The 15751-nt window shown below is 37.7% G+C and overlaps 1 protein-coding gene across 1 annotated transcript in view; it reads left to right on the top strand.

Moving 5' to 3' along the window:
* Nucleotides 1-8327: 8327 nt before the first annotated feature.
* LOC132369349 (myomegalin) overlaps nucleotides 8328-15751 on the top strand; it is a 213688-nt gene continuing 206264 nt past the window's right edge. The window contains exon 1 of the mRNA XM_059929194.1: nucleotides 8328-8560. Within this exon, the coding sequence (XP_059785177.1) occupies nucleotides 8328-8560 (233 nt within the window). The remainder of the gene's footprint in view (nucleotides 8561-15751) is intronic.

The following is a 15751-nucleotide window of genomic DNA, read 5'->3' on the forward strand; positions in this document are numbered from 1 at the left end:
GGACCACCTACCTCACACCATATATAAAAATTATCTCAGAATTGATCATCAACCTAAATATATGACCTAAACTATGTATCTCTTTGTATAAAATATAAGAATGAATCTATGACCTTAGATTTAGCAATAGTTTCTTAAGTATGACCTCAAAAGCACAGCTGGGGAAAATAAAATAAGATAAATGGACTTCATCAAAAGTAGAAACTTTTTTGCTTCAAAGGACATAATCAAGAAATCGAAAAGACATACCCCAACATGTGAGAAAATATTTGCTAATCATGTATCAGGTAAGGGAATTGTGTGAGTGTGTGTAATGTAAAATCATGCAGCCACTTTTGAAAACAGTTTGACAGTTCCTCAAAAAGTTAAACAGAGAGTTACCATATGGCCAGCAATTCCACTCCCAGGTATCCACCAAAAAGAACTGAAAACATATGTCCACTCAAAAGTGTGTACATGAAACTTCATGGCAGCATTTTTCATAATAGCCAAAAAATGCAAACAATCTGAAAGTGTATCAACTGGATAAACAAAATGTGGCATTTCCATACAATATGATATATTTTCAGCAATAAAAATGAATGGAATACTATGACATGGTACCTTGAAAATTTTATGCTAAGTGAAAAAAGCCAGACATGAAAGACTATATATTGTATGATTCTATTTTTATGAAATGTCCAGGATAAGCACATCTATAAAGACAGAAAGTAGATTAGTGGTTGCCAGGGGCTGGGAGGAGGGAGAACAGATGATAGGAATGGAAATGGTGAGTGATAATGGCTATGGAGTTTCTTTGGGGGGGGTGATAAAAATGTTCTGAAATTAGATAGCAGTGATGGTTGCACAATTCCGGGGATATACTAAAAAAAAAAAAAAAACAAACAAACTGTGAAATAAAAAAGAACTAAGTAAATGGAGAGATATCTCATGTTCATGGATAGGAAGACTCAATATTGTCAAGATGCTGTTTCTTCCCAACTTGATCTACAAACTCAATACAATCCCAATCAAAATATCGGCAAGTTATTTTGTAGATATCCACAAAATGATTCTAAAGTTTATATGCAGAGGCAAAAGACGCAGAGTAGCCAACACAATATTGGAGGGGAACAACAAAGTCACAGGATGACATTACCTTAGTAATCAAGACAATGTGACATTTGTGAAAGAATAGATGAATACATCAATGGAACAGGATAGAGAGCCCAGAAATAGACCAACAAAATATAGTCAACTGATTTTTTACAAAGGAGCAAAGACAAATCATGGAGGAAGGATAGTGTTTTCAACAAAAGGTGCTAGAATAACTGGACATCCACATGCAAAATAATGAATCTAGATATAGGCCTTATACCTTTCACAAAAATTAACTCAAAATGGATCACAGACCTAAATGCAAATGCAAAATTATAAAACTAGAAGATAACATAAGAGAAAATCTAGACGACCTTAGCTTTGGCGATGATTTTTTTAGGTACACATAGATATGAGCCATGAAAGAAAGAATTGCTAGATTGAACTGCATTTAATTTTAATTAAAAACTTCTGCTGGGTGAAAGGCACTGTCAAGAGAATGAGAAGATAAACTACAGACTGGGAGAAAGTATTTGCAAAGTACATATCTGATAAAGGATTGTTATCCAAAATACTCAAAGAACACTTAGAATTCAACAATCTTAAAAAACTATTAAAAAAAATAAGAAGATCTGGCCAGACACAAAAGAAGATATACAGATGGCAAATAAGCATATAAAAGAGATACTCAACATCATATATCATTAGCCAATTGCAAAATGTAACAAAAATGAGATACGACTACACACTTACTAGAATGGCCATCTGCAAGCTGGAGATCCAGGAAAGCCAGTGGTATAGTCCAGTCCAAGTCTTGAAGGTCTGAGAACTGGAGTACTGATGGTGTATATTTCAGCTCAAGCAGTTAGGCAGAGGGAGAGGATTCAGCCTTCTTCTGTCTTTTTGTTCTATTCAAGCTTTCTATTGAGGCCACAGGGTGCCCAGATATCTGTTTAAACATTATATCTGGGTGTGTCCGTGAGGGTCTTTCTGAAAGAGATTAGCATTTGAATTGGCAAACTGAGTAAAGTAGATTGGTCTCCTCAATGTGGGTGGGCATCACATTGATTTACTACACTTTGTTTATCCATTCATCCATTGATGGACACTTGGGTTGCTTCCACTTTTTGGCTATTGTGAATAATGCTGCTATGAACATGGGTGCAAAATATCTCTTTGAGACCCTGCTTTCAGTTCTTTTGGGTACTATATACCTAGATGTGGGATTGCTGGATATGGTAATTTTATTTTTAATTTTTTGAGGAACCACCTTACTGTTTTCCATACATTCCTACTAACAGTACACAAGTGTTCTGATTTCTCCGCATCTTTGCCAACATGTTATTTTCTGGGTTGTTTTTGATAGTAGCCATCCTAATGGGTGTGATTTTATGGGCTTTTTTTTTTAAATCTCTGTCATTTTAGGGTTTTTGAAAATATACTTGATATCAAATATTGAAGTCTTGTTTTAAAACAAATTTATTATTACTAAAGCAAGCAAACAAAAAACTAAAACAAGTTCATTATTATTAAAACTTAAAGAAAAAAACCATGGTTCAGATAAATCACTCCTTCCTGGAGGAATGATAAGTGAAAGGGATGAGAAAGAATAAGGAGCATTCCCCTAAAAGGAGTCTAAATGGAAGTTTCTCTGTTATGGAAAGATGGGCACTGTGGCAAAAGAACTTCCTCCTAATATTATCTAGCTTTTTGTTCTCTTAGCCGTTTGGGCTTTGCCATTAAGCCAAACCAGAGGTTGGCTTTCTTCCTTGAGGAGGAGATAGCAGTCTATTAGGACAAGTTCTCCCCCACCTTCATGTGGCCCCACTCTGAAAACCACAGGAGGATAGTTAAATTTTATGCTAAGAAAACTCTGAAATGGGTCAAGCTAGTCCATATTAACTTAATTCGAAAGCCTTACTGTAAGCAAGGCCAAAAGATATAATCCCTACTATTTCCTATTCCATTTGCTAGGTTAAACTATTAACCTGTTATGTTGTCTAATCTAGTACACTAAAAATTATGTAATGAAATAAAATGTCAGGAGAAAAACACTAAAATTGTACATTATCAGAAGATACTTCAAATTTGGATATTAACCTTTTTCATTATCAAATTTCCAGGAAAGAAATAAAGTTGGCAGATTAAATCTCCATCCCTTTGTAAATTAAACCCCATAGAAAATCCAGACTCCTTTACTTAAAGTTCACAGAAATTAAAATGCAAAAATCATTATTCTCCAATTACTTATTCTACTCAGTCTCGGCTAGCAGTGTTCTTAGACAGGTGCACAGGTAGAATCAGGGTTCTTTCATCAGGTATAGCTTGAGCTGTTTTCACTGGAAATTTTATTTAGTATCCTAAATTTGAATTGATTCAGTAAAAATTTCTCATGTCTCTTACTTTCAAACAATCCAAAATGTAATGGGATACTTAATACTAAATTACTGAATTATTAAAAATATTAAATTAATATTAATTTAATCAAGCCAAAACATTAAAATAAAAACATCAACTCCAAGGCCATAGAGCTACCCAAACAAATGGTGTTATCAGAACACAGTGTAGTACTTGGTGAGATATGTCAGAACCACATAGCTGTTTCTAAACATCATAGCAGAAACTCAGTGTCAAGAGTAGAGAAAGAAGAGAAAATCTTTACAGGGTTAGCTTCTCTGGCTTACTAGTTGCTTTATGCCAGTTATCTGCTTTATGCCAGTTATCTATGATTTGTAAACATAGTCTCATTGAGAGAAATGTTTCCCATAAAGAGGTTAATTATGGTATTGTGTTTAAAATGTGGCAGGTAGAGGTGGAACTCACTTACATAAATTGTTTCCTCTTTCAGGGAAGGACACTTGAGATCGTCCTGCCTTGTTACAAAATTTAGAAATTTACAGGTTGGCAGTCTCATTTTCAGGTTACTAACTATGGTATTGTTGACGAAAAAAATTGATCAGAAGTCGATCTAAGAAAGAAATGGAGAATTTTACTTGAGCCAACCTGAGGATTATAAGCTGGATGACAGTCTTTCAGAAAACTCTGAGGTCAAAGCACAGTTACACAAGTTTTTGAGACAATGGGGTACACGTCAAATGATGTATTATTGACAGTTTACACAATTAGATCTACAGGTGCAAAGCCAGTTGTGGGTCATGGGTCATTGCAGCCCCTTACAAGATTAAGAAGGAAGGTTATCTCCTAACGAATTGTGACCCTTGATAGTTTAAGAAGGGGTGTAACTTCCTAAGGAAGTCTGGTTAATGCAGATGCACAACACACACTAAAGGGGAGGGTGGAGGCCCAAACGGGCAGAGAAAAATTTTATGTTTAAATTTTTCTTGTCTTGCCATAAAATATGAATTTTATTTCATCAGTCTAATGAGCTTATTGGTTTTGATTTTACATGAGCATAATCAAAATTTATTAATTTTCATTTCCCCTTTGAGCCCCCTTTTCTTGTGGCACCCAAAGGCTGATTTGAATATAGGCTCTGTTTAGTGACATAATTTCCTATACTCTCTTGTGCGTGTTCATTTTCAGCCCTTGCACAATGACTCCTGCCACTGTATAAATGCTATGGAATTGACTAGGTCTATGAAAACTGCCTCTTGGTCAAGATTTCCCCTTTGTTTTAATTGGAGAATTCTCTTTAGCAAATTTCAGAATTTTAGAAACTGCTTCTACTATTCTGAGGGATATTGGTCATTTATTCTACATGGGGTTTGCAGAACTTCTGGAATCTGAGGAGTCAATGTCTTCTACCAGTTTTAGAAAATTCTTGGTCTTTATCTACTGGAACACTTCTTCTAGCCCTTACTCTTTCTCTTCTTTTTCAAGGACTGTAATTACACATATATTATACTTTTTTGCTGTATTCCACGTGTCTTTGATGCTGTGCTCTTTTTTTTTTTCTTTTTTTCTGTCCCTCATTTTGGAATCACCTATTGACCTATCTTCCACTTCACTGATTCTGACTTCTGCTGCATTCAGACTGCTGTTACACCCACCCAATGGGTTCTTATTTCCATTTATTGTATTTTTCATATTTAGAATGTCCATCTGATTTTTTATAGATGCCAACTCTATATTGAAGTACATTATCCATCTTTTCATCTTTGCCCATCTTTTCCTCTATTTTCTTAAACCTACTAGTCATAGTTAATTTAAAGTCCTGTTAGCTCTAATATCTGGGTATGTTTCCGTTAACTTTTAGTGTTTAGTCATTTGAATTTCACTTTTACCATGCCTTACAATTTTATATTGGATCCTATACATTGTGGATGAAAAAATTGTAGAGGCTCTGGATAATGTTATCTAACTTCCGAAGAGTTAAGTTTTGTTCTGGTAGGCAGAAGGAATACTAGTGGATCACTTTGATCCTATAAAGACTGGGTCTTAAGCTTTGTTAGATCTATTCTGTTTCATTACTGTACTACCCTTACTCTAAGGGTATGGCCTTTTTAGGGGTCTCAACTGAAAGCTCTGGCTGTCTTTCTACCTTGGAGAGGCTTGAAGTCCAAATTGTGTTGGATGCTGAAATCTCTACTTAGCTCATTACCCTCCAAACTGCTGTTTCCTGGTATGCTTTTTGGCATCTTGTTTTGCGTATGCTGGGTTTAGAAACTGGCCACTATCTTGAGGGGAATTTGTACCGAGATTATTGAGCTACTACTTCTCTGCCATTCTCCCCTCCCTGGGAGTCCTCCTTCAAGTCTCAGCCACTTTGGCAGCTCTGAACTTTGACATTTGAGTCTTCAGCCCAGTAATACTGCATCTTTTACTTGGCCTTTATTCTCTAGCACCTGATTTGGAAAATTCCCTCAGGAGAAAAATCCCAAGGTGAATATGGAGTTCATTTCATGTGCTTCTCTTCTCAAGGATCATAGATTCAAGTCCTGTCTGCTTAGGTTACTCGTCAGTGCCTTCAAAGAGTTGTTTTCATATTTTTCTATATTTTTATATATAATACTTACATATTTATAAATATTTGTATATTCTATTCTATCCCACTCCCGCCACCCAAGGGGGGCAGAGTCAGTCTGATACATGCTCCTCCATCTTAACTGGAACTGGAAGTTTCAGCACTTCTTAGCTTTTGAGTTTGCAGTAACTTCACTGAACTGTTTATCTGCCTCAACTAATGAAGACGGCGTATTCATTTTAAATTTGGGAACCCCATTTGTTTCAATTTGTGTATTAGATAAAATCTACCGCTAGCCTATAGGCAAAGCCAAAGTCTGAGTCTGCTAGGAGAGCAACTTCAGCTAATAGGATTAGAAGCCTGATTTCAGAGAATTAGGTGGCAAAGAATGTATGTAAAGTCAGGAAGTATAGACATCAAATGCATACAGTGTATATAAGCAAACTGGTTATGAAGGGAAGTGAGAGATATGATGGTGGTTAGAGGGGGAAGGCTTTGTTTTAGGGATGAGGAAACTTGAGCATGTTTATAGCCTGGGCATGGAGCTAATGGAGAAAGGGAGGCCAAAGATATTAAGACAACAAAAGATAATTAAGAATTCCCTAGTAGAGATGAGAGTGATAGAGTAATTTGCTTCAGTAAGATAGATTAGGGGAAAAAGAGAGGTAAAGATATAGATTAAGTTAGGAGGTTTGAAAGAAAGAATGAGATACCTGATAGTGTCATTTTCTGGAAGCAGTTGGAATCATGATGGGAGAGACTACTTAAAGATAAAGAAATAGTAATGAAGCAGAATGAAAGACTGGATGAGTTTCACGAGTGAGATACGTCTCTGATGACTCCCAGTTTTGAGGCTTAGGCAACTCAGTGGATGGGAGTGTTGGGGTTAATAAAACAGAACTGAAGAGCAGATTTGGGAGGAAAAAATGAGTTAAGAAGAGTTCAGCTTTATTCACGCTGAGTTAATAATAGTGACTATTGCCTATGAACCTTGGGATCCATAGCACCCACTACAAAGATAAACCTTCTCCCTTGCAGGTCTTGCAGGTCACAATGGGGTTACCTCCCTATAAACCCATTGTAAGTTGAAAATATCTTAAGTCAAAATGCATTTTATATACCTAACCTACCAAACATCACAGCTTAGCCTAGCCTACCTTAGATGTGCTCAAAACACTTACATTAGCCTACAGTTAGGCAAAATCATCTAACACAAAGCCTATTTTATAATAAAAGAGTGTTGAATATCTCATGTAATTTATTGAATACTATACAGAAAGTGAAAAACAGACTGGTTATATGGGTACAGAATGGTTATTAATGTATCTGACTGGGAGCCCAGCATCACCAGGGAGTATTACCCCATATCTCTAGCCCAGGAAAAGATCAAAATTCAAAGCTCTAAATCTGGTTTCTACTGAATGCATATCGCTTTCACACCATGGTAAAGTCGAAAAATTAAGTGGAACCAGTAAGCGGGGGCCTTCTGTATAGAATAGTACAGCAGGAACGTTCTGCTTTGCTGGAGACTCAGCTTCCATTCTTAGAGGACACTTGAATATAAGAAAAGGGTTTTCAGAACAAACATTTAGTGGATGATTTATTTGACCTATGAACTTTTTTTTTAACCATGAAAACTCCCTCTGACTTGATGGTGTATACCAAGCTATATATAGTTTACTATGAGTTCTTCATGAAAAATGACAATCAGAAAGTCTCAACAGAAAGGAAAATTGAGGTTGTTTAGGAGAAAGGTTTGTTACAATAACTAAAGGAAAAATTGAAAGGAAAAGATTTTAAATGAGGGGATAAGAAGGGAAGAGAGGGAAAGGAGGCTAGACAACAACCTGGAGAAGTAATGATTCTGAGGAGAATAATATAAAATATAAGAGGATGACTGATTTGGAGGGTGGAGGACAAAAAACCAGGAAAATATGGAGAGAGGGAATGAGAAAAGGAGAAACTTTTTGAGGTTGGAAATTGAGGACGGTGACAATGAAGGAGACAGGAAGAAAAAAGAAAGCAGGTCTGGGAATGAAAAGCTCTCCAGGTTGAGGTGGTGGGTGGAGAGAAAAGGGGGAGATGACAGAGGGTTAAGAGGCAGCGGCGGGTGTTTGTGCGAGAGGGACCGAAGCAATCTGGGCGGAGCAGGTGGCCGAGGCAGCCGCGGAGGAGGCCTGGTCTTTCCAGGTCTCCACCACGGCAGTGGCAACTGGAGTGGATGGTCATCCACGCCCAGAGGATGCGCCCTGGCAGTGCGGGAAGACCTTAGGAAAACCAAGCAAGGACGGTAACCAGGACTGGGCTGGCCAGGCCCTTGAAATTCATGAAGAGGACTGACAGCGGGTCCTGCAGCCGCCGCCGCTGCGACTGCGGCTGCTGCTGCCGCGCGTCCAGCCGGGCGCGCCACGCGCCCTACTGGTCCAGGGACGCGGCGCGAACCCCGCAGTCCTCACGGCAGTCTCCCGGCCGGGAACGACGGCATCCCGAGCCGTCCGGGAGCTGGGCAGCAGCGGCCGAGGAGGAAGAGGCAGCCGCGGCAGCCGCACCCTGGATGAGGTGAGAGCAGCGCGGGAGCCCCGGAGGCTGCAGACCGCACCGGGAGTGGCGGCGCCCTTTGCGCTGGGTTAGGAGAACCGCTTTCGGGGCTGGGACCCACGGGCTGCAGCCCCGAGCGCTTGGGAGGGGTTGGCACAGAGTGACATTAGCTTGGAGCAAGTTGGAGGGCACGGCTGGGGACAGGGGGGTGATGGGGCTGGTGGCGGGGACGGGTGGGGGAGAGACAGTAGGGAGTTGCCTAGAAATACAGGTGTGGCGCTGGATTGTACCGGACTAAAGCTTAGGAAACCCAGTCTCTACCCCAAGGTCTTTGCTTAACGTGTAGTCAACGGCTTTGTTGGTGGAGGTGAGATGGAAGGCCATGACGGTTGGGTCGAGTCAAAGGAGAGATGAACACATGATTCAGAAGGCCATGCCAGGTTGGAAGCGCTAAGAATGGTAAAAAAGATAAAGGACCAGGAAATGTGTGTGGGTGTACAGTTGAAAGAGTACCCACTGCCTTATCTTTTCCTTTTTTTTACCTCCCAATCTTAGATACAGACAGCAGGGTGGGGGTTGGTGATGGTTCTTCCTTCCTAGGCGACCTCTCTTCTCCTGCAGAGCTGGAGCCTTGCCTATTGGCTGGATGACGCCGAGCAAGATGAGCCCCACCTAAACCCAGTCACTTCTGTTGCTCTGGCTTGGAAGACCAGACAAATTAGGCCCAAATTTTCTTCATGTAGCAGCAGCAGGATGAAAGTCTGCCATACATACTATTTTTTTGGAGAAGAGACAGATTGTGCTGCTGACTTTTTGAAATAAACATTTCCTTGTCAGAGCATCTTTAGCTTACTCTTTTATGCGAAGCTAGCACTCATAAATCAAACTACAAGGCAATAGTGGTTTCAGTATCTAAGCTGCCATTAACCAACTGGGATCTGAAAAAAGTTTCTTCATTTCTCTAGGCCTGTTTCCTATGCATAAAATCAGGATTTGGGTCTTTTGAGTATTAATTACAGAACTAAATATTAATGGGATCTGTATTTTGTGTTCAAGACTATGTTTTATTTGTGAATGAGGAAACTTAATTTATTCACAGACAATTGTATTTATTCATCACACTGTCCACTGTTTATCTGAGAAAACTGAGTCAGACTATTCAGTTAACAGTACTTAAAGGAATCACATTTCTATTAAGAAACTCATGATAAATTATTGCTTTTAAGAAGGAATGAAGCAAGAAGTATTCATTATTTGATTTTTTATAAAGTGGAATTTTAGCCCAAACATAATTACTTTTTAAAAATGTTTTATTTATTTATTTTGTTATTTATGGCTGTGCTGGGTCCTCGTTTCTGTGCGAGGGCTTTCTCTAGTTGCGGCAAGTGGGGGCCACTCTTCATCGCGGTGCGCGGGCCTCCCACTATCGCGGCCTCTCTTGTTGCGGAGCACAGGCTCCAGACGCGCAGGCTCAGTAGTTGTGGCTCATGGGCCATTGCAAAATTTTAAATGTGTCATGACTCCTTATCCTAAAGATGTGATTTTTCTTTCTGTGCTTGGTAACAAAAAGTTTGTAGTGTTAGAATTAGTTCTCTAAATTGTGGTTTAATTGTTAAAATAGAAGGTATATGCTTTCATTATTTCCTTAATAGTTATTCACCTGACACATCTCTACATTCATCTTAGTTGATGTGATGAGGCTTGAAATGTTTTTAAACATTTCAGGAATACTCAAATGAAACAGTGTCAGAAACTTCACTGAGGTTGGTGCTACTCTGACCCTCATTTAAAATCAGTTCTCTAGGAATGTGCAACATACTTTTAAAAACATACCTGTCTTGGACTTCCCTCGTGGCGCAGTGGTTAAGAATCCGCCTGCCAGTGCAGGGGACTTGGGTTCAAGACCTGGTCTGGGAAGATCCCACATGCCACAGAGCAACTAAGCCCGTGTGCCACAAATACTGAGCCTGTGCTCTAGGGCCCGCGTGCTGCAACTACTGAAGCCCACCCACCTAGAGCCCGTGCTCCCCAACAAAGAGAAGCCACCGCAATGAGAAGCCCGCGCACCGCAATGAAGAGTAGCCCCCACTCGCCGCAACTAGAGAAAGCCCACACGCAGCAACAAAGACCCAAAGCAGCCAAAAAATAAAATTAAAAAAAGAAACCAAAACCAAGCAAACAAACAAAAAAAACTACTCCATATTAAAAAAAAAAAAAACCCCAACAAACCTGTCTTAGCTATAGTACTAGAGGTTTATGAGTATTAGAGGCTTGCACTTGGGAAGGAGTGTTTCTGGTATCCAATTTTCTAACTCCCAATCAACTAAAAATGGAAGTAAGCAGCTCATTTTAATTCAGTGATTTTTTGGTTTTTTTTTTTTAATCAAGCAATGATGGTGGAGGCCAGTACAAAACTGGATGCAAAACTACCCTCAGGTAGTTGAGAATCTATAGTTCTAAACTCTGCTCACCTAACTACAGTACAGAAAAAGGGCTATAACAGTAAGATGGACTGTGGAAATAAAAAATAAATAAATACAAGACTACTATATAAACCTAGAATGGCAAATTACTAATTTATAATGAGGAGTCATCTTAGGGAACTAGACCCTCTTTTTTTATTTAAGTGAGGTCTCTTGGCATACTTGCCACATTTGGAAGCCAAATTATAATCAAAATGTTGTTTGTGAAACTTGAATTTAGAATAAGGAGAATTAATCAGTGAATTCTAAATTTAAAAAAAAAGTAATAGCTTCAAACAGAGTATCAAAGGATACAGATGGGTTCTTTCTTCCCTGGATAGTGAGTGGCATTAATGATCAACCTCTCTTCTCATGTGCACGTTCTTTTTTTCGCTGACATGTTATTACTTCAGGTAATGGTCTGTTTGGCTTGGGAATCTTTATGTCTGTTTCAAGCGTCTGCATATTTCTTCTCTGAACCAGTTTGTCTTCATTGTAAAGTTTAAATTCCAAATGGCAAGCTTACTTTCCTTAGGCAAAATTCATGATGGAGGTATAGGGAAGTGGGGCTGGGGGACCTTGTTATAGCCCCTACATGCTGGTAATATGAACCATGTGGTTAATGGTAACTGGTTATGGCGCTAAGAGGCAGAGGATCAGAGAGGGCTTCACACACACAGATGAAATTTTTCTGGCCTAACAAGATAACAAAGCCAGGGTTGGATGGGAAGTAAATTTTATTTTATTTTTTTTTAAATTTTATTTTATTTTTATTATTATTTTTTAACATCTTTATTGGAGTATAATTGCTTTACAATGGCGAGTTAGCTTCTGCTGTATAACAAAGTGAATTAGCTATACATATACATACATCCCCATATATCCTCCCTCTTGTGTCTCCCTCCCACCCTCCCTATCCCACCCCTCTAAGTGGTCACAAAGCACGGAGCTGATCTCCCTGTGCTATGCGGCTGCTTCCCACTAGCTATCCATTTTCCATTTGGTAGTGTATATATGTCCATGCCACTCTCTCAGGAAGTAAATTTTATCAGAGGGGTGTAAGCAAAATGTATCACCCTGGGAAAATGCCTTATTGAAGTGAGACGCATGCTGTGATAGAACTTTTCTATGAGGATTTAATTCAAAGGTTTTCCTCTTTCAAGTATACAACTATTTAAAAAGAGGAATGAAGTGAGTTGCCAGATTATGGCAATGTGCCTCAGTGGGCACTTGTGAAGCCTAGCAGATTGCACATTCTAGGTGGATAGCCTGGAACCAGCAGGCAACTATTGGAGGTTGGGGGTGGTGGGACATCATGTCAAACAAGGATCAGTACACTTCTAACATCAAACTTCAACCATTGTGTCTCTTTAGCCATCTCTCTTTTTGTTATTTTCTTTTTATTGCTGCTTTATTGAGATGTAATTGACATACAGTAAACTGGGCAAATTTAAAATGTACAATTTGAAAAGTCTCAATATGTGTATCAATACATACCTGTGAAATCATGACATGTCCATCATCCTATTAAGTTTCCTTCTGCCCTTTTATAATCCCTCCCTTCTGTCTCGTCTTGCCCCAGTAACACACAGGCAACCACTGGTCCTTTTGTCACTATATGATAGTTGCTTTTTCTAGAATTTTATATAAATGGGATTATACAGCATGAACTCTTTGTTTTTGCCTGACTTCTTTCACTCAGCTTAGTTATTTCAAGATTTATCCATACTGTTGTGGGTATCAATAGTTCATTTTCTTTCATTGCTGAGTAGTATTCCATTGTATGGATATACCACAATTAGTTTATTCATTCACCAGCTGTTGGGTTGTTTCCAGTTTTATGGCTATTACAGATAAAGCTGCTGTGAATATTCGTGTACAAGTCTTTGTGTGTACATATGCTTTCATTTATTTTGGGTGAATTTCTAGGAGCAGAACAGTAGGCATATGTTTAACTTCTTAGGAAATTGCCAAAATCTTTGTCAAAGGGATTTTACCTTTTACATTCCCAGTAGAGATGTATGAAGGTCCCTATTTCTCCACATCCTTGCTGACATTTGTTACTGTCTTTTTTTATGATAGCCATTCTAGTGAGTGTGAAATGGTATCTTATTATGATTTTGATTTGCAATTCCCATTGACTACTGATATTGAACATCTTTTCATGTGCTTTATTACCATCTGTATATTTTTGGTGAAGTGTTAACATTTTTTGCCCATTTTTTGTGGAGTTGTTTGCTTTTTTATTGTTAAATCTGAGAGTTCTTTATTCTAAATACAGGTTTTTATTATATAGGTACTTTGTAACTATTTTCTCCCAATCTATAGTTTGTCTTTTCATTTTAGTAACAGTATCTTTTGAAGGCCAGAAGTTTTTAAAATTTTGCTAAAGTAAGTCCAAACTATCAAATTCTTCTTTTAAGGATTTTGCTTTTAATGTTACATTTAAGACACCATTACTTAACCCAAGGTCACAAAAATATTTTCCTATATTTTCTTCTAGAAGTTTTATAGTTTCATGTTTTACATTTAGGTCTATGATCCATTTTGAGTTAACTTTTGTATCTAGTACAAGGTATTGATCAAGGTTCTTTTTTTTGCATGTAGTGTTGTTCCAACACTGTTTCTTAAGATATCTATCCTTTCTCCATTTAATTGCCTTAGCACTTTTATTGAAATCAATTGACCATATATATGTAAGTCTATGTCTGAATTTTCTATTCTGTTCCATTGATCCATTTGTCTATCTTTAGACCAATAGCATACTATCTTGATTACTATAGCTTTGTAAGTCTTGAAATAATGTAGTGCAAATCCTCCAATTTCATTCTTCTTATTCAAAATTGTTTGGGCTATACTAGGTGCTTTGCATTTCCATATACATTTTGGAATCCACTGGTCAACACAGACAAAAGGCCTGCTGGGAATTTGAATGGGATTGTATTGAAGTCTATATATTAATTTGGAGAGAATTGATATTTTAACAATATTGAGCCTTCTGATCCGTAAACATGGTATATCTCTTCATTTATTTAGGTCAGTAGTTCTCAACTGGGGACAATTATGCCTCACAAAGGACATTTGACAGTATCTGGACACATTTTTGATTATCCTAACTCACAGCAAGGGTGATACTGGCATTTAGTAAATAGAAGTCAGGAATACTGGTTAATAATCTACAATACATAGAACAGTTCTAACAATGAAGAACCATCCAGCCCAAAACATCAATAATGAGTGAGGTTGAGAAACCCTCATTTAGTTCTCCTTTACTTTTTCTCAACATTGTTTTATGGTTTTTAGCATATAGAATTTACATATCTTACGAGACACATGCTTAAATTCTTCATATCTTTAATTCTATTATAAATGATAATGTCTTTAAAATTTCAATTTCTGATTGTTCATTGCTAGTTTATACTGTTTTTTGTATACTCATCTTATATCCTGTAGCTTTGCTAAATTCACTATTTAGTTCTAGTAGATTTTTTGTAGATTCCGTAGAATTTTCTACATAATAATTATGTCATCCACACGAAGAGAGGAAGAGGGAGGGAAGGTGGAAGAGACAGAGAGAGACAGAGAGACAGTTTTACTTCTTTCTTTCCAATCTCTATGTCTTTATTTATTTTGCCTTATTGCACTAGCTAGCACCTCTAGTACAAAGTTGAATTGAAATAGTAAAAGCAAACATACTTTGCCTTGTTACTGATCTTAAGAGGAAGGCATTCATTCTTTTACCATTAAGTTTATACCTGTAGGTTTTTCATAGGTACTTTTCATCACATTGAGGAAGTTCTCTTCCATTCATAATTTTCTGTGAGTTTTCATTAGGAATGGATGTTTGATTTTACCTCTGATGAGGTAAAATCATTTTTCTTTTTTATTCTATTAATATGGTAAATTACATTGATTAAGAATATTAAAATCAACATTGAGTTCCTGGAGTAAATCCCACTTAGTCATGATATACTATCCTTTCTATACTGTTGGATTAGAGCTGCTGAAATTTTGTTAAGAATTTTTGCATCTATGTTCAGGAGGGATATTGGTTTGTATTCTTCACTTGTAATGTCTTTGTCTGGATTTGGTATAAGGGTAATGTTTTCCTCATAAAATGAGTTGGGAAATACTCCCTCTTCTTCAATTTTTGGGGGAGAGTTTGTGTAGAATTGGCACTATTTCTTCCTTAAATGTTTGATAGAATTCAAAGGAAAATTATTAGCATAATGTCTTCAAGGTTCATCCATGTTGTAGCATGTGTCAGCATTCTGTTCTTTTTTAAAGGCTGAATAATATACCATTATATGTATATATCACATTCTGTTTATCCATTCCTTCACTGATGGACATTTGGGTTGTTGCTGCCTTTTGGCTATTGTGAATCTTCTATGAACGCTGGTGTACAAATACCTGTTTGAGTCCCTGCTTTCAATTCTTTTGAATATTTACTCAGAAGTGGAATTGCTGAATTATGTGGCAATTCTATGTGGAACTCCCATACTATTTCCTACAGCGACTGCACCATTTTACATTACCAATAGTGCACAAAGTTTCTGATTTCTCCACATCCTCACCAACACTAGTTATTTTCTGGTTTTTTTGGTTTTTTTGTTTTAGTAATAGCCATCTTAATGAGTGTGAAGTGGAATCTCATTGTGGTTTTGATTTTCATTTTCCTAATAATATTTTCTAAGGTCTCACATTTACTCACATATTTCCCATTTCCAGTTTTCTTTATTAATTTGCT

The sequence above is a fragment of the Balaenoptera ricei genome, chromosome 1 (genome assembly GCF_028023285.1).
Source record: "Balaenoptera ricei isolate mBalRic1 chromosome 1, mBalRic1.hap2, whole genome shotgun sequence".
Lineage (NCBI taxonomy): Eukaryota > Metazoa > Chordata > Mammalia > Artiodactyla > Balaenopteridae > Balaenoptera > Balaenoptera ricei.